The sequence below is a fragment of the Schistocerca americana genome, chromosome 7 (assembly GCF_021461395.2).
Source record: "Schistocerca americana isolate TAMUIC-IGC-003095 chromosome 7, iqSchAmer2.1, whole genome shotgun sequence".
Lineage (NCBI taxonomy): Eukaryota > Metazoa > Arthropoda > Insecta > Orthoptera > Acrididae > Schistocerca > Schistocerca americana.
In genome coordinates this window covers 95,830,398-95,848,444 of record NC_060125.1, presented here as the reverse complement: position 1 = coordinate 95,848,444, position 18,047 = coordinate 95,830,398, and the positions used below count along the sequence as shown (strand labels likewise).

At 46.5% G+C, this 18,047-nt stretch overlaps 1 protein-coding gene across 1 annotated transcript in view; it reads right to left on the bottom strand.

The window, feature by feature from the left end:
* Positions 1 to 3,187: 3,187 nt before the first annotated feature.
* The window catches only part of LOC124622738 (protein argonaute-2-like), a 40,043-nt gene continuing 25,183 nt past the window's right edge, over positions 3,188 to 18,047 (bottom strand). Inside the window, exon 4 of the mRNA XM_047148528.1 lies at positions 3,188 to 3,387. Coding sequence (XP_047004484.1) covers positions 3,188 to 3,387 — 200 coding nt within the window. The remainder of the gene's footprint in view (positions 3,388 to 18,047) is intronic.

Sequence of the window (18,047 nt, the reverse complement as noted above, 5' to 3'; positions counted from 1 at the left end):
CTTTGCCACATTACACCTCTGGCCATGAGCTTTTATTATGCGCAGTATGAATCGAATCTGAATTTCACAATTGGCGGCCTCCCCTTGTAAGACCCAGAAGTCAGATGCACGGGCCTTCAAGAAGGAACCATCCCGTGCAGACTTCCTATGTACCTCGAACTCCCAGCCATCGACCAGTACTTCAACTAAACGACCTTCCAAGAAGGCTCATAGGAAGCAAAGTTCTTCTCCGCCACGGCGCGTTTCTTCTCCTGCGCCACCCAGCGGTTGCCGCCCCAGGCCGTCATCCGTTTCGCCTAGCCGCACCGCTGGTAGCCGAACACCTGGCCGTTCACCGGCGGTGGAAGCTCCCCCTCCCGGCAATCGCATCTGGATTGAGGGTCATGTTCCCACATGCTGGCGCAAGTCTATTGTTGTCCCGATTCCTAAACCAGGGAAGGACAAGCACTTAACCATTCGCTCCATCACCTTACAGACACAGCTGGTAAGGGAGATGGGTCGATAACTGGAAGGCAACTCTCGTTTGGTTTGGCTGCTCGAGTCTCGACGCCTACTTACCAATGCACAATGTGGATTTCGTAGGCGCCGCTCTGCTGTTGTCCATCTGGTTACCTTGTCGACCTTCATTATGAAGAACTTCTTGCGGAAGCGCCCGACCGCGGCTGTGTTCTTTGATTTGGAGAAGGCTTACGACACCTGTTGGAGGGCGGGCATTCTCCGCACCATGCGTACATGGGGCCTTCGCGGTCGCCTCTCTCTTTTTATTAGTGCCTTTTTAATGGATCTACAGTTGAGGGTACGTGTGGGTTCTGTCCTGTCCGACACCTTTCGCCAGAAGAATGGGGTGCCACAGGGCTCAGTTTTGAGCGTCGCTCTCTTCGCCATAGCGATCAATACAATAATGGATTGCCTCCCAGCTGATGTATCAGGCTCCCTTTTCGTGGACGATTTTATCATCTATTGCAGCGCGCAGCGTACATGTTTCCTGGAGCGCTGTCTTCAGCGTTGTCTTGACCGTCTGTACTCCTGAAGTGTCGCCAGTGGCTTCCGTTTTTCTTCCGAGAAGACGGTCTGTATTAACTTCTGGCGCTACAAAGAGTTTCTCCCACCGTCCTTACAACTCGGTCACGTTGCTCTCCCATTCGTGGAGACAACAAAATTTTTAGGTCTTACATTTGACAGGAAACTTAGCTGGTCTCCACATGTGTCTTATTTGGCTGCCCGTTGTACCCGTTCACTAAATGTCCTCCGTGTTCTCAGCGCTATGTCTTGCGGAGCGGATCGATCCATCCTACTTCGCCTATATCGGTCGATCATCCGCTCAAAGCTGGATTATGGGAGCTTCGTATACTCCTCTGTACGGCCGTCCATCTTACGCCGCCTCAACTCTATCCAACATCTTGCGATCGGAGCGTTCTATACTAGTCCCGTCGAGAGTCTTCATGCTGAAGCCGGTGAATTGCCACTAACCTACCGGCGCGATATACTGCTTTGTCAGTATGCCTGTCGGCTATTATCAATGCCCGACCACGCGTCTTATCTTCCCTTTTTTTTTTGACGACTCTCTCTCGACCGTCAATACGGGTTGTATGTATCTGCCCTGCTACCCCCTGGAGTTCGCTTTCGTCGCCTACTTCCGCACCTTGATTTTTCACTCCCTGGAACCTTTCGAGTGGGCGAGAGCGCAACGCCACCTTGGCTCCAGGCTCAGGTTCGTGTTGACCTTCACCTCAGCTCACTCCCAAAGGAGGTTACCCCCGCTTCGGTATACCGCTCCAGTTTTGTCGAACTTCGTTCGAAGTTCATTAATATGACCTTCATTTATACAGATGGCTCTAAGACCAATGACGGTGTGGCGTTTTCTTTTATTGTCGGGGCACACAGTTTCAAATACCATTCCTTGGCCATTGTTCGGTCTTCACAGCTGAGCTATTTGCCCTCTACCACGCTGTTCTTTACATCTGCCGCCACAGACATTCTGCTTACGTCATCTGCTCCGATTCCCTGAGCGCCATCCAGAGCCTCAGTGATCCATATCCGGTTCACCCTTTCGTGCACCGGATGCAACACACTCTTCAGCAGCTGGCGGACGACGTTTCTCCAGTTACCTTTATGTGGGTTCCTGGGCATGTCGGTATTCCTGGGAAGCTGCAGATGCCACGGCCAAGGCTGCGGTCCTGCAACCTTGGACAGCTTCTCGTTGTGTCCCTTCATCAGATTGTAGCAGGGTCATTTGTCAGCGCATTTTATCGCTGTGGCATGCCGATTGGGATGCACTTAAGGACTTCGGGCCTTCAAACCTCTTCCCACGGCTTGGACGACCTCCTCACGCCCTTCTCGGCGGGAGGAGGTCGTTTTGGCCCGGTTACGAGTTGGACACTGCCGGTTCAGCCATCGCCATCTGCTGACGGCGCCGTTCTGCCCCTGTGGGCAATTGCTGACGGTACGCCACATTTTAACGTCGTGTCCGAATTTTAATACACTGCGCATTGATCTTGGCCTGCCATGTATTCTGGATGCCATTTTAGCGGATGACCCAGGAGCAGCTGCTCGCGTTCTTCGTTTTATCCACTTGACAAACCTGTCTAAGGACATTTGATTATGCTGTTTTTTTTAACCCTATGCCTGTCAATATGTCTTTTATAGTGTTGTCCCTTTTAGTTCCTGTTTTAACCTTGTGCCTTGCAGTGCATTCCTAACTTAGTCTGGGCGCTAATGACCATTGTAGTTGTGCGCCCTAAAACTACAAAAAGAAAGTGTGTCTAAGGGGAAAGTCCGCATCGTCGACGTGCGACTCCACCTCTGGAGATGACGTGGCGAGTAGTAAATCTCTGTGTGACAGGCATTAATGGACTTTAAGGATGGCTAAATTGATCTTGTACATTGTACATACCCTCATTATCAACTGATACAGAGATACGTACTGTTCTGGTGACTGAGTTAGCTGACATCATGACTGTGACAACCGTTAGACATCTAAAGGACCAGAGCGCCAACTGGAGCTGGAACGTCCTCGCCTTCTACCTTCTCAGCACAGAGGGGCGAGGGCGAATAATATCTGTGGCCCGAGACCTCCTACCTGGCGAGGAGGATGCCGGACGCACCGCCTGCGATATGTGGGCTGCCAGGGCGAGGCGTGGGCGCAGGCGGCATCGGGCGGGCCGTGACGTATCGGGAGCTGCATTATTCAAGAAGCGGCGCTACGCTGAGAAGCCCGCGCGTCAGATGAGGCCCCCAGCCTGGCCGCTATATTATATCGACTCGGAGATTCCCAGCCAGGTGGCCCGGCCATGACAGGCAGGTTGCGAGGTCCTGGCTGCGGCGTGCGAACGACAGGTTTCCTCGAAAGTGAGGTCTCTTCCTCTTCATTCACATTTTGGTGCGACCCTTTAGCCGGTGTAACACTTCTCTGTTTAATTCTGCGTTTGTTAAAGTATTGTTCTAAATTAAAGTTACCTTTATTTGTACCATCTGGTGAGCTCGTTTCATTTAAGTTATGCTACTCGGTCATTAGCTCCGCATAATAAATAAAAACCACCTATTTGACGTCTAATTGAAGTAATATTACCTAATTGTTTGGAACTAAAATGTTTGTGACGTAAAACTGTCGACATTGATTATTAAGATAATTGTATTATTTTAACACCCACTAATGCTTCAGAATAAATTTATCTGTAATCATTTTTGACATACTGAGCTTCTTACTGCAGTAATTACTTTGACTCTGAGACATCCCCAAAAGAATAGCATTGTTTAATACCGGGACAGGACAGTTTAACTTTTCATTTTCCTTCCCGAAAAACATTGTGTGTGGAATTACAGAAATAACTCATGTCAGCCGAGTCAGTATTCGCGACCGTATTCTTTAATTTGGAGAGCAATCTTGTTAATGATTGTTAAAGTGTGCTTGCTTCTTTTCATCATTACAGGAAGTAAACTGGTTTCTCTACGTTTGCAGCCAACAATACTGAATTTATTTTTAAAAGAAACGATAACAATTATTAATTTTGCTGTTTTTTTTCTAAATATTGCGAGAATCTAATAGTAAAATTAAAAATGAACTATAAAAGAGCGATCACTATTAAATACGCACGACTTCTGTTTAAGAAGTTACTTAGTCACTTTATCTTCGTGCAATACTTCACGAACATTTATACTATCTGTAAGTACAGTTTCGTTATCATTGACCTAGGAAAATTACTTGCAACGTCGTTTCCTTCTTCCCATGTCATAGAAGTTACTACAGATAATGTTACCATATTGTCCAGATCTAATTGACACCCAGTTTTCCAAACATATCTGAACATCGCTTCACACCTCTAAGAAGGAAAAAAAAGCGTTCTTGAGTTTCTAGCTGAGGCACAGGTGGACAAGCAGGGGGCAGTCAACAGATGATCGTATCTTCGTCTCACATTAGGCATGTTGCTCATGCTCCGTGTTAAGTTTTTTGGCTGCAATACTTGCTGCACGTTTCTTTCTTCTTCAGTCAATTAGAACTCAGATTTAGCCCCGAAAAAACCTTCTATCCGAGGCACTTACTTCGCTGAGACGAGTTACTGTAACTATCAAAGAAACGTTTCCATCCACTACTGCGCGATACTTTGCTGCACGAAATACTGCTTTTGAGCATACTAACCGCCGACTGCAGTGTACCAGTAGAACCGCGATTGACTGCTACTAACTGTTCGTCTCTTTACACATTCCACGCCAAAGCAAAAGAAAGTCGCCAAGTTTAAATAAATATTATCTCCCCTGCTTTTGTGGTTGAAGACCACATTAATAAGTTTATTAGAAAATCATTCTCTTAGGAAGAGACCAGTTATTTACAAACGTTAACAATGAAAGTAGTTGTAGAACACATTTTCAATGAACGATAACGTTTAGAAGGCTAAGCATTGCGTAATTATCGGTAGTTGATTTATGACGAAACAAATGTATACGAAATAAAATTGATATTTAATGGAAAAAAAAATGAGAACTAGCAAAACTTAGTTAACTGATTCTACCGTCCCCTTTTGGTAGCCCAGCATAATAAATGAAAAGTGCTATATTGTGTATGTTCTATGGTATTGATTTATTTAGTTAATAGTGTTTCGGCTTACAAGGCTTCGTTAGACCAAAACTTTCGCTTGGCCCCTCAGAGGAAAGGTATAATGTAACAGCAGGACAAAGGAAAAAAATCTCATTGGAAACCATCCTTGAGGATCGTTGCGCGAAACTCTAGCTTCTCCAATCGCACAACAAAAAGAATATAGAGGAATACATAGCTAGAAGTACTTCTCGGCGCTTCACTACTTCCCAAATACGTGGAAGAAGAAAATATTACTTCTAGTCACCTGACAAACGATTCGGCAGTATTACCTAAAATAACTTCCGCATTTCTCTTCATTTTATATTGTCAGTGTCGTTGTAAGCGACGTTGCACTTTCCTGTTTCATGAGACATCCTTCGGGAAGTGTGAAGTCTGACTTCTGTGCTTTCGTTGATTCCTTGTTTCCACTGAACTGTAGACGTGGTGTCAAACCTTCGCAACAATTGGGAGGGGCGACATGTAGAAGGTTGAGTATGCTGCAGACGTTTAGCTGGGTATTTTAAGTATGGCTGATATGTAAGGGATAAAAGGGCCCCAATCTCTCCCATGTGATGCCAATGTTCTTGGAGACCTAGAGAAAGACATTTGTAGCCATTTATTGCCTTCGGACGAAGACGACAGAGCCTTGGTGCAATCATGGTACCGTGAGCACTCGAAACATTTTTCCATGAAGGCACTGACCGTCTTTTCTCACAGTGGGATAAATGTAGTATACTCTTCTTACCAACACAGAAGAAGTAAGTAAACTTTATTTCGGAACTAATCGCTGTAAGTACAAGATGCACACAGGGTGTCAAAATCGTTTGATCTTTTAGTTGTGGATACTTGGAAAAAAAATTTACATTATAAATCATTGATAAAAACGTCTGCTAAAGTGCCAGCTAGGCTATTACCCATCCCAAGCCTGTCCTTTTGATGATAGATTTTGTTTTAGCTTACAATTTTTTTTTACCTTAAATGACACAATTTAAGAGTTCAATTAGTTCTGTACACTCTGCAGTACTAATCTTGTTGTGCGAGAGGAGTTTGCGTCTAATGATGTTAATAGTTTCTTTAATTGGGACATTGCTGTATAGATTTTTTATATCTAAGGATGCTAACGTTGCATTAATTGGTATATGTATATCCTTAATTATATTCGCTAGCTTAGCACTGTTATTGACCCCAAAATAATTATTGAATGTGTAAACCGATTTAAGTTTATTAAGGAACTAGTTTAATTTATAGCATTGTGATGTTACTAACAATTGGACAACCGGATTTTTATCTTTGTGATCTTAACTTGAGACCTGAGCTGGGGAAGTTTGACATTCATCATTTTGAGCGATTTCTTTTCATAATCACTAAGAAGAAACTGGGAGCCGTCAATTTTACGCCTCAAATTGGTCTTACTGCTACCAGTTCTTCAAAGAGCTTTAAAGTCTCGAACGCGAATGTACATAAAAATTGGTGGATGTGGGGAGTAGAGTAAGAAAACAGCTGTTAATGCCTGTATGGCGCGACAAATGCGGAGAGAAATGTTAGTGCTTCAGTAGTACCACCGAAAGTACCAACATAGCATCAGTCCTCCGCCCGTCCTGACCGAAGCTACAAGAACCTGCGCTGCTAGTTATATAGCGGCGGCCGTGGCAAGTAGTGGTATGGAGAACAAAGCGCGTCTGCTGTGGTTGCCATGTAACCAGTCAGCACTCTGGTCGGGTGTTTTCTTTCCCACGCGAACTCGAGTTTGCTTGTGGCCGCGCAGGTCAAAGCCGCCGCTGGGACAGCGGAAATTAAAGTTCCTGCCAGTCCCCGATTTGTTTACCGTTTTCAGACAGCACCGGATGTGGGGCGCAGTATATTTCACCGAGCGCTGTAACATGTCATTGTCCCGTACACGAATGAGATTTTACGATAGCTAATCATTTCGCTTTTAGTCTGAAGGTATACCCTACATACCACACTATAGTGCTTGGCAGAGGGTTCATGGAACCACCTTCACAATAATTCTCTATTCCACTCTGCAACAGTGCACAGAAAAACAAAATTCTTTCTTTCTGCGCAAACTCTGATTTCGCTTAATTTGTTACGTTCAGGCTAACCTACATTAGGAGACATACCATCATTATTTTCGCATGAGGAGAGAGTTGGAGACGGAAATTTTTTGGAAGGGTCCTGCCACAATGAGAAGCAGTTTTAATTATGTCCACATCACATCCTAAGCCGTATCATTTCAGTGGCTCTCCTATTTCGGGATAATACGAAACGTGCTGCGCTTCTTCAAACATTCTCGATGTATTCCGTTAATCCTACGTGATAAGGATCACACACCGTGCAGCAGTACTCCAAATGAGAACAGACAATCGTAGTGTAGGTACTAGGTTTAGCAGATATGCGTTTTATTTGAAGGACGCAAGTCTTCGGTTCGCCTTCCACATTCATTTTCCATAGGTTCTTTCCGATTTAAGTTGATCATAATTTTAATTCCTAGGTATTTAAATAATGAGAAGTGTGAGGTCTTCACCTGAGTGCTGAAAGAAACCCATTAAAATTCGGCTACATTATAAATCGAACATGTATACAGGCCACAAATTCATCTTGAGTTAATAGCCAATTTCCGCACTATGAAGATACCTCTTCTAAATCTTACTGCAATTTGTTTGGAGCTTCTGTTGACCTTGCAGATCACGCTGTCGTTCATCGTCTAGTAAGCAGCCTAAGATGGCTGTTCAGACTCTCTCCTGCCTCCAGGTCCTCTGCTGTTCCTTCTCTATAACACTACCTTGGGGAATGCTATACATTACTATATATTACTATGGATTCGTGATTTCCTTTCAGAGGTCACAGTCCAGTTACATACCTGAGACATTACATAAGCATAGAAGTACGGTGTCAAAAGCCTTCTGGAAACCTGTAATTAAGTAAATAATTGCAAATTCCTTGTCGATAGCACTCAGCGCTTCATATGAGTAAAAAGCTGTTTCTCGTCGAGTAAATGGTTGCTTATGATTCTATACCAATTAGGCTCTTCACAGAGACTGCTGCTGCAGTACCTCCGTCCTTAAATCACTTAACAAAATCAGGCCTTTCAGTCCAGGTTGTTGAGTTGCTTCACTACGCTCAGGATATCTACTAAGTTACTCATGGTGGCAGCTGTTCTTGACTCCAGTTCTGCAATATTTTCTTCGTCGTCTTTGGTTTAGAAATGTCGGAAGGCTGTGTTTAGCAGATCTGCTTTAGCAGCACTGTCATACGTAGTGTTTCAATTCTTACTGTGCAGAAAAGGCCTCGATTGTATCTCATGCTAACATAACGTACATATGACCAGAATATCTTTGGATTTTCTGGCAGGTCTCGAGACAGTTTCCACAATGAAACTACTGTAAGCATCTCGGACTGAAGTCCATACTACACTTCGAGCTTCTGTATAAGATTGCCAATCCTCGGGATTTAGCATTCTTTCAAATTTGCATTCTTTTTCGTTGTTACAACAGTGTTCTGACCTTTTTTCTGTACCATGGAGGATCAGCTTTGTTAGTTTGAAAGGACTAGAGAGTGAATTCGAACCACATCTGATCTGCAATTGAAGTAGTACCTACAGAGACATAAGGTCCTTCATTAATTTATTTGCTGTAAATCTCTCTGTTGCTAAGGAAGACGAAGTGAATTTTTATCAGATTTTTTAACACATATATTTTTAGTTTATTTTTTGTGGATTTGAGAGTTATGGTATTCACTCTCGATGCAATAACCCTGTGCTCACTAATCCCTGTATACGTTTTGATGCTCGTTATTGTCTTAGGATTAGTTGTTGCAAAGAGGTCAAGCGGGTGTCACAAAATTTTACTAATGGCTGCAAACGATTTTCAGAGAATGCGTTTAGCACAATTTCGGATGTTTCAAAAATGGTTCAAATGGCTCTGAGCACTATGGGACTTAACATCTATGGTCATCAGTCCCCTGTAACTTAGAGCTACTTAAACCTAACTAAACTAAGGACAGCACACAACACCCAGCCATCACGAGGCAGAGAAAATCCCTGACCCCGCCGGGAATCGAACCCGGGAACCCGGGCGTGGGAAGCGAGAACGCTACCGCACGACCACGAGATGCGGGCTCGGATGTTTAAATCCGGAGGTACGACAACATATAGTTGGTGGTGACTCAATTACAATCTCGTACCCGGCACATACAATTATAAGGTCTAAAGTAAACTGAAGTGTGCTTCGAACCTTCCAGCATCTGGATGCTTTTAGCGACGTCCCAACCCAGATCAGAAAATTATTTTATTGCGATGGCCAAGTATGACCGCTACCCATGCCAAATCACGGGAACTATGTACTTCAGTTTTGGGACAAAGTAGAGGTACTTCTAAAAGCAACAAACGCCACCGCCATCTGTATTTAGCATATCATTTCTGAACAGAGTTAGGTGTTCCATAAAAATTTCGGCTGAACTTAACCCTGCTTTAGCCAGCTTTCTGTGTCTATAACTATTTGAGCATTGATGTTTTCTATTAGCCTTTGGAGCTCTGGTACTTAACCAACACACCTACAATTTACAATTGTTACACCAATTTTTCCTGTATGTATGTTCTTCTTTTGTTTGGCCTGCACCATTTATGACTAAAACCCTGTTTTCATTTTCCCGAGATCCTGTAACCTAAAAAACCGCCCAGTCCACTCCACACAGCCCCTGCTACCGCGTAGTCGCCACCTGCTTGTAGTGGACTCCTGGCTTATTCGATGAAACCCGAAACGCTACCACCGTACGGTGTAAGGCGAGGAATATGCAGCCTAGACTGTCGCAGAACCGACTGACCTTCTGATTCAGACCCTCCATTCGGCACTGTAGCGTAATCGACAGGACCGACTGCGGATCTCTGGTACAATGGTGAGCTCTGTTTCCGCCTCACAAGCAAGGCTACTAGTCCTTACCACTTCTGATAGCTGCTGTAAACCAGGGAGAACCTCTTACAATCCAGTGACCCACATCAATTGTACTGACTTGACCCACTAGTTGCAGCTGGCTGCACCCTGTGCTCTTCATGGCCCTAGGAAGGCCCGTTCCACATCTGGAATGATTCAAACCGGTATGCACATGAGTGCTGCCAAGGATGGGAAGAAAGCCAATGTGCAATGTTCCTTAGGGGCCCCATAATGCGCCTAACATTGGAGCTCCCAAGTATGTCTTCCACCTGGAGTGTCTGCCCAGATCTTGGGGGCCGAAGGGTTTCCTCTGAAACAAGACAAGCAATTGCATCTGTCTGAGGACGCTGACAGGCATGTTTCAGGTGCCGTCTGTGGCTCACAGGCAAACCAGCGAGGCCTACGGTGCGGCCCCTGGGAGTCTTCCGCTGCCTGCCAAGACGTGATGTTACCACTCGCACTAAAATTGACTCCTCAAACGTGGTCGAGTGGGTGGTAAGTCTGGAGCTGAGAGCGAAGTGTCACTAACTCAGCTCGCATCTGCACTCAGTCCCTATCCATACTGAAGATAGTGGAAAACTACACTACACTATACAAGCAAAGGACTATCAACACGCACTGTGGAACTCCAAAAACCGATGAAAACGCAACAAATAATTTGCTCCTGTTTGGAAACTTGAAATATGTCACAAAATTGGCTACATCTCTTTTCCATTTTGGGTAAACGTGCCACTTACTGCTGATGAGATCTCTCACCTTGAAAATAAAATGTATTGTCTTTCTTACACCAACTTCTAAAGAAGAGCTTCGCTTGGTTGTTTCATTAGTTCCCAGAGAACATAAGATTACTCGAGAAATTCGCGAAATACGATTCTTATGAAAATTATTTCTACGAAGATACTTGTTGCAACCGCAGTAACAAGCAAAGTCTAAATATAGTCTTTCTCAGGCAGTACGACGGAAATAGTCCGTAAACACTAGGTGAGTTAAGGTGTAAGCTAAATGCTGGGCGTGGCAGAGAGGGGTCATAAAGGAACACAGACCAAACTGTCGGGCAGCTACGCGTGATAAGAAAAGAAACAGACTCCTTAACGAGACAAAAGCAGCTCTGTGTAGGGACTCGTGACAAGTAGGCAATTAAAAATATCAGCGGAGAACTTCTGTTTAGAGAGAGAAGTCTGGGATCGGAGAGAGAAAGAAAGAGGGCCCTTGTTGGGGACCGCAGTACGTCATGAGGAGCCAATGAAGGGCCCAGGGCGCTGTGCGTGACCGTATTGCGAGAGGCGCCTCTGTCCCTCCACCCAGCCTCTGGTAACGTTTAAGTGTTGTTGTTGTTATTGTTCAACAAGGGTGAGTTGTTTTCGACGCTACGTCATGCCAAGTGCTGGCGGGGTCAGAGGGGCAGAGCTAACAAAACTCGGGAGATCGCCGCTCCGGCGTCTCTCGATGTTAGGCTCCAGGTAGCGACAGTAGGCAGCGTGATAGCAGCAGCCGACTTGGGCTGAGGAACGGGCTGTAGGCAGGCAGCCGGAGATAGTCGCTGAAGAGCGTTAGGGCGTAGCGGCGGGACTCTGACGTATGGCGCTAGGAAGTACTGCAGAGCTTCTAGTAGGCAGTCGGAACGGTGGAGTCAGTCACCGTCTCTATATTAGACTTGGCCTTCCTGTGAATGCAGTCACCACGCAGTTAGGGTGAGCTGTAATTCTTCGGAATAAACTGCAACTTGTTAAAGTTAACAAGATTTTAATTTCACCCGCCCCTAGCTTTGTACCTTCACACCGGGGATTTCCACATCTTAGCCAGATCAAAAAGTCTGCCTCTCACTTAGGTCAACCCGCTAAATCCCTTTCACGAACCGTGTTGCTCAATCCCTTGCAATACCCACGGACGCGACACATTGTCGATTGTTCACTTCAGTGGTCTGAAGAGTAAAAATACTCATTTGTTCCTTATTTCACATTAGGTACTGTCAGGCACATAACCATACATTCACAGAACACCAAGAACAATCAGAACCGCTCGAAAATATTCCAGTTCGTTACAGAAACGTCTAGATATTCTGGATCATTGTAGAAAGGTCCAAACATTTTGAAACAGTAACATTTTGGAGCATTGCAACGTATCCGAATGTTTAAATAATGCTACATGATATTCTAGGACACTAATTTACAGAGTACATTAGAACATTTGGAATATTCGTTAATATTCTAAATAAACCTAGAACGCTCTGGACTTCTACGAATTATCTTAAATTTTTTTTCTTCCCGAAATATGTACTGCCACAGAAGAGATGCAAGATGTCACAGTAATCACCACATGATAACCACAACTCGAAATATTCCTACTCCTTCAATCACTATGGGTACGACAGTAAAATTAATTTAGTATACAATGGGGCAACCTAGGGTAGCGCCAGACACAAATACAGCAGCTACCCCCACACAACCCCACCCCCCACCGCCCCAGGGGGCGCACCACTCTTTTGCAGGTTCGTGCTTGGCTACCACGAGGCCTCAGCCTTTGCAGCATTTTTTTCCATTCTGTGCTGCATATAAAACCTTGGTATTCTTTTTTCCCCCTCCCTTGGGGAACATGTCTGGGATGTTACTCGGAATGTTCTGCATTCTGTCGCTGACGTAAGAAATCTCACCTTTGTTTTTCGCTCCCTTTTCCTTTCTTCGTTACCCTTCTCTCATTCCTCCGTTTCGGCGTTTGAGGTTCCTCTTTTTCTTCCTCGCTGTGCGCTCCCGAAGGCCGGCCTATGCGTCTCATGCGTAACAGGTGACTGGGTAACGAGAAATTCCCAGCCCCAGGTCGAAAGGCAGGGTTCTCACGTACCCCGTGGTACAGGGCAGGCCAGGCCCAGGGACGGGTGATTGCCTGAGCTGCAACTGCAAATTGCCGGTTGGTCCCTCTGTCAGATGTTCGGGAGGTGACCTGAGGTGTGAACAATCATCTAAGGCGGATGCGCCCCCTTTTGAAGGGGCCCACAGTTGGAAGGAGTGTGCCATCGGAGATGCTGGCAACCATGGTGGATTTTCTCGCGATTATGCAATCATCTTCCCAATCAACGTCTACGAAACGTAAACGTAATGAGGGTAATGATTCCCAGACCCTTCCCGCTGCATCAACATTTCTCATGGGCTGGCATACTGAAGATGGTCAGTTCTTCGCCACGGTTTACCCATTTATTATTCAGAAAGGTGTTCATGCAATTGCCGCTCCTCGACGGTCTAACCGAGGACGAAATACAATCGTACCTCTCTGATCAGGATCTCATGGCCGTTCATCATGTAATGACCACCTGCACTAATTTTCTTCACCTTTGATGGAGTGGTGCTCTCACCAAAGATTAAAGCAGGCTATGAAATAATCACAGTCCGGCCATACATTCCGAACCCGATGGGATGCTACCAGTGTCATCGTTTCAACCACACCAGAACATCTTGACGGGCAGCTAAATGTGTGATCTGTGGTAGGGATGTGCATGAGGGCGATTGTCCACCTCCTTCTCCCCGCTGTATCAATTGCAATGGCGGCCAAAAAGTGCCTTACCTAGTCGCTCGCAATTTACTGGCTAGTCGCAAAGCCTGCTTTCTCCTGTCTGGTACCTATAGTTCTGTTCTTGTTACCCCTTGCTCCATGAAGGACATGGCCACGCAGGTATGTGACCTCCAATTCCGCTCTGAGGCTGTGAAATAGCCCAGTGTCATGGTAGCATCGCCATCCTCCCCTCCAGCTGTGGAACAGGCCGTCAAACTCTAGCCTCAAGGGGTGAAGCCACCAGGTACACAACCAGTAGGCCGGGAAGGTCAGTAGTACCACTCTCGTGAAGATTTGATGCGTCCCTCCAGCCAAACAACACCCGAGTCTTCCTCTAACTGGAAAGGCTCGAAGTAGTCCACCAAGCGGGCGAATGTTGTTCTCCTTCACCAGCCGCTGAGGTGACACCCCTGCATCTCCTGATAACGAATCCCATCCAATGGAACGTACGCGGCCTCCGGTCCCACGAAGATTAACAGCTGCGTTTAGCTTCGCAACGTCCCCTTGCCTCTGCTCTCAGGAAACGAATTTGCGCCCTCATGACCGCTTCGAGCTTTCACATTTCTTACCGATTCGTTTTGACCTTCCCCTGAGGTCGGCATTCCATCTTATGGGTGCCTCATGCTGGTCATACAAGATGACCTTCACAGTCAACCCATCTCCCTGACTATGCATCTTCAAGCTGCTAAATTCGCCTTTTCCTTCCACAACTGACTTTTCCTCTCTGTACCTTTTTTGTTCCTCTGTCATTTGCTGTCCCCAGGGCAAACTTCATTAGGCTTATTGGACAGCTACCTCTCCGCTAGTCTATGACTTTAATGCTCATCATCCTCTTCAGGGTTCTTCCAGAATCTGTCTGAGAGGCTGACCTTCTTAACCAACTTCTGCCTTAACACTGGAGCACCCACTTTCCTTTCCGGCTCGTCGCACATCTCTTCTCATTTCGACCTACCCTGTTGCACTGCCCAGCTGGCCCATCGTCTTGAGTGTTCCGTTCTTCGACACCTACTCGCGTGGCCGTTTCCTGTGTGCTTTCCATTAGCTGACTGCTACCTCATCCATGTCACGACCAAATGGCGGCTTACTAAGGCTGACTGGCAGCTTCACTCCTCCCTGGCGATCTTCAAAGAACAGGATATCCCCAGTTGTGATGACGAGGTGGAATCTCACTTAAACTATCCTTACTGCTGCAGAACGCTCCATTCCTCGCACTACTTCACGACGTCGTGTCCCACTCCATTGGTGGACTGAGGCATGCCGTGACGCAATTCACGCACGAAATCGTGCTCTCCGAGTTTTTAAGCGCCATTCTACGGTGGCAAACTGCATTCATTATAAACATATGCGTGCAATGCGTTGTTACCTTCTTCGGGATAGCAAGAGATAGCTGGATTTCATTCACAAGTTATTGTAACAGTTCCGCCCCCTTTCTCTGTTGTGTGGACCAACCTCAATCCGGAAATTGGGGATTGGATCTTGGTCCCAGAGAGCTGTCTGACAGTAGCAGACGGCGGCCCAAGATGTTGGAGATAGCAATAGGGTCCACAAGGGCTTCATCTTCCGGAAGTTTTGAGCTCTTGTCACTATCATCCTGCCTTCCTCCATCGGAAACGAGCAGAGGCGGCTTGGGCGATGCGCCTCTCTTCCCAAAACCGTGAGTGCTACAATGCTGCCTTCACTGCGGGAGCTAGATCATGCTGTTAGTTCATCCCAATCGTCTGCCCCCAGGCCCAGACGCCATCAACGTTCAGATGTTGCACCACCTTTCTCTTAGGGGCAACACATACAACCGCATCTGGGATGAGGGCACATTTCACAGACGCTGGCGTTAAGCCACCGTCATACCAGTACCTAAGCCTGGTAGGGACAAATACCTTCCTTCCAGCTATCGCCAAATTTCTATCAGCTGCGTTTGCAAAGTGATGGAACGTACGATTCATTCCTAGCTAGTATGGTGGCTCGAGTCTCACAGTTTAGTAATACACAGTGCGGATTTCGAGAGCGGTGTTCTGCAGTTGGCCAATTCCTTACTTTGTCCACCCTGTCATGAATAGTTTTCTGTGGAACAAGATTGGTGTGGAGAAGGCCTAAGACACCTGCTGGAGACCCGGAATCCTCCATACTCTTCACACATGGACTTCTGTGGCTGCCTGCACTGTATCCTTCAGGCATTTTTAAAAGGTAGAGTTTTCAAGGTGCGTGTGGGTTCTACTTTGTCGGACACCTTCATCCAGGAAAACAGTGTACCTCAAGTTTCCGCCCTGAGCGTCGTCCTCTGCTATCGCTATTAACAGTATAATGGCCTATCTCCAGCCGGACATCTCTGGCTCCATTTTTTATTGACGATTTTGCCATCTATTGCAGTTCTCCACGGACGTGTCTCACTGAGCGTCGTCTACAGCGAAGTCTTGATCGTCTTTATTCCTGGAGCATCAATAATGGTTTTCGTTTTTCCACTTACAAAACCGCCTGTATGAAGTTTTGGTGGCACAAATGGTTTCTCCCACCATCTCTACGTCTTTGGCCTGTTGCCCTTCCGTTCATTGAAACTACGAAATTCCTGGGACTCGTGCTCGATGAGAAACTACCTTGGACCTCCCATGTGTCTTACCTGTCAGCTCGCGGTTTCTCATTGACGTATGTGTCCTCAATGGTACTTCCTGGGGTGCTCATCGGTCCACCTCCTCCGTTTGTACCAGTTCCTTGTCCTTTCGAAACGGACTTTGTTTATGCATCTTCATGTCTATCCCTCTTACGCCGTCTCAATACTATCCACCATCGTGGTATCCGTTTGTCAATGGACGCCTTTCACACTATACTGGTTGAGTGTCTGTATGATGAAGCTGCTGAGCTACCACTGTCCTGCAGCTGTGACTTTCTCCTCAGTAGGTATGCATGCCGTTTGTCTGCCATGCGTGGACACCCATCCTATGCTTCCTTCGTCGATGATTCCTTTGATCGCCAGTATGGGCGCATCCCTCCTCTGTTACCTCCTGGAGTCCGCTTTCTCAACTTGCTACGGCGTCTTAACTTCACGAAGCCAAGGTGGTGAAGGGTTCACACCCACTGGGGAAGTTGCAGGTCGTGTGAAGCAGCCCGTATTAACTTTGGTCTTCACTCGCTTCCTAAGGACACTACCCCAGCCTCGGTCTATCGCCTTCAGTTTCACGACTTAGCATGGCATTTCAGTATAGTAACTTTGTATACACTAATGGCTCTTGGACTGCCAGTAGGGTGGGGTGTGCCTTCGTCATTGGCACCCATGTCTGTCGATACTGGCTTCCAGCACACTCCTCAGTATTTCCAGCCGAGCTCTTCGCTTTGTATCAGGCCATGGAGAACATCCGGCGACAGCATTTTCAATTGTGTCGTCTGCTCAGACTCGCCCTGCGCTCTTCAAAGTCTATGTGCGCTGTACACCGCCCATCACTCAGTTTCCCTGGACCTGTTACACTGTCACTTGCTCATCCCTCTTGTTTTTTGTAGGTTCCTGATCATGTCCTTGTACCTCAGCCCATGAGTTCCTATACTCCCTCCGATGATCTGTGTTGCTCTCCATCAGGAGGTGGTGTCCCTTTGGCATTGCCATTGAGCCTCTCCCAGTGGCTTGGATGACCACCTCCCGACCCTCCCACCGGGAAGAGGTCATTTTAAGTGGGCTGAATATTGGGCACTGCCTTTTTAGCCATCGTCATTTGATAAGTGGCGCTACCCCACCTTTTTGTACACACTGCGCCCAGTTTTCACTGTCCGCCACTTGCTGACGGACCGCCCGCTTTTTAACCGTCTACGTTCCCGCTTGGGTTTGCCGTGAGAGTTACCATCCGGTTTAGCAAATGACGCGCGGGCTGTCGACCGCCTTTTACGTTTTATCCGCCAGAGTAATATGGCGAAGGCCATTTAATTTTTAGTTTTGGGCCTGCATTTCTGTATGGTGTCTTCTTAGCCCTTTCTCCACATGCCTTTTTTCAGCTGTCTATTAGTTTGTGTTCTATAAAGACAATCAAGAACGACTATACGTCAGTCCCAAGTAGTTTTGACTTCGGCGCCTATGGCCCCAGTTTTTTGCAGCCTAAAGCAAGAGAGAACCAAATAGTTCAGCCCACAATGCACTCAAAATGTCGGACGAGGAACCCTCGCTGAGCAATAACGAATATGGAAATCGGCCAGCTCGGTGGTGCTGACAGCTGCTTTAGTACTGGGGTAAAAGACGACGGGGCTTATAAAGAGGATTCAGATATGGAGATGGACATATGACAGTGCAAACAGAGGTCACCAAAATTGTGGAAGAAAAGCTGCTGCATATAATCAGACTAGTGTTTTCTCGGTACGAGAGAGAGCGTGGAGGAGGCGACTATTGGGACGGCATAAGTAAAGCTGGTTCCGTCACAGGCGCAATGGAAGAAGATACAGAATTAGTTCTTTTATTTCCATAACATATAGGTAGCGTCTTGGCTAGTGGTTGGCCTCGTCTGTCAGTGCTCGCTGAGGAATCGCGTCGTAAG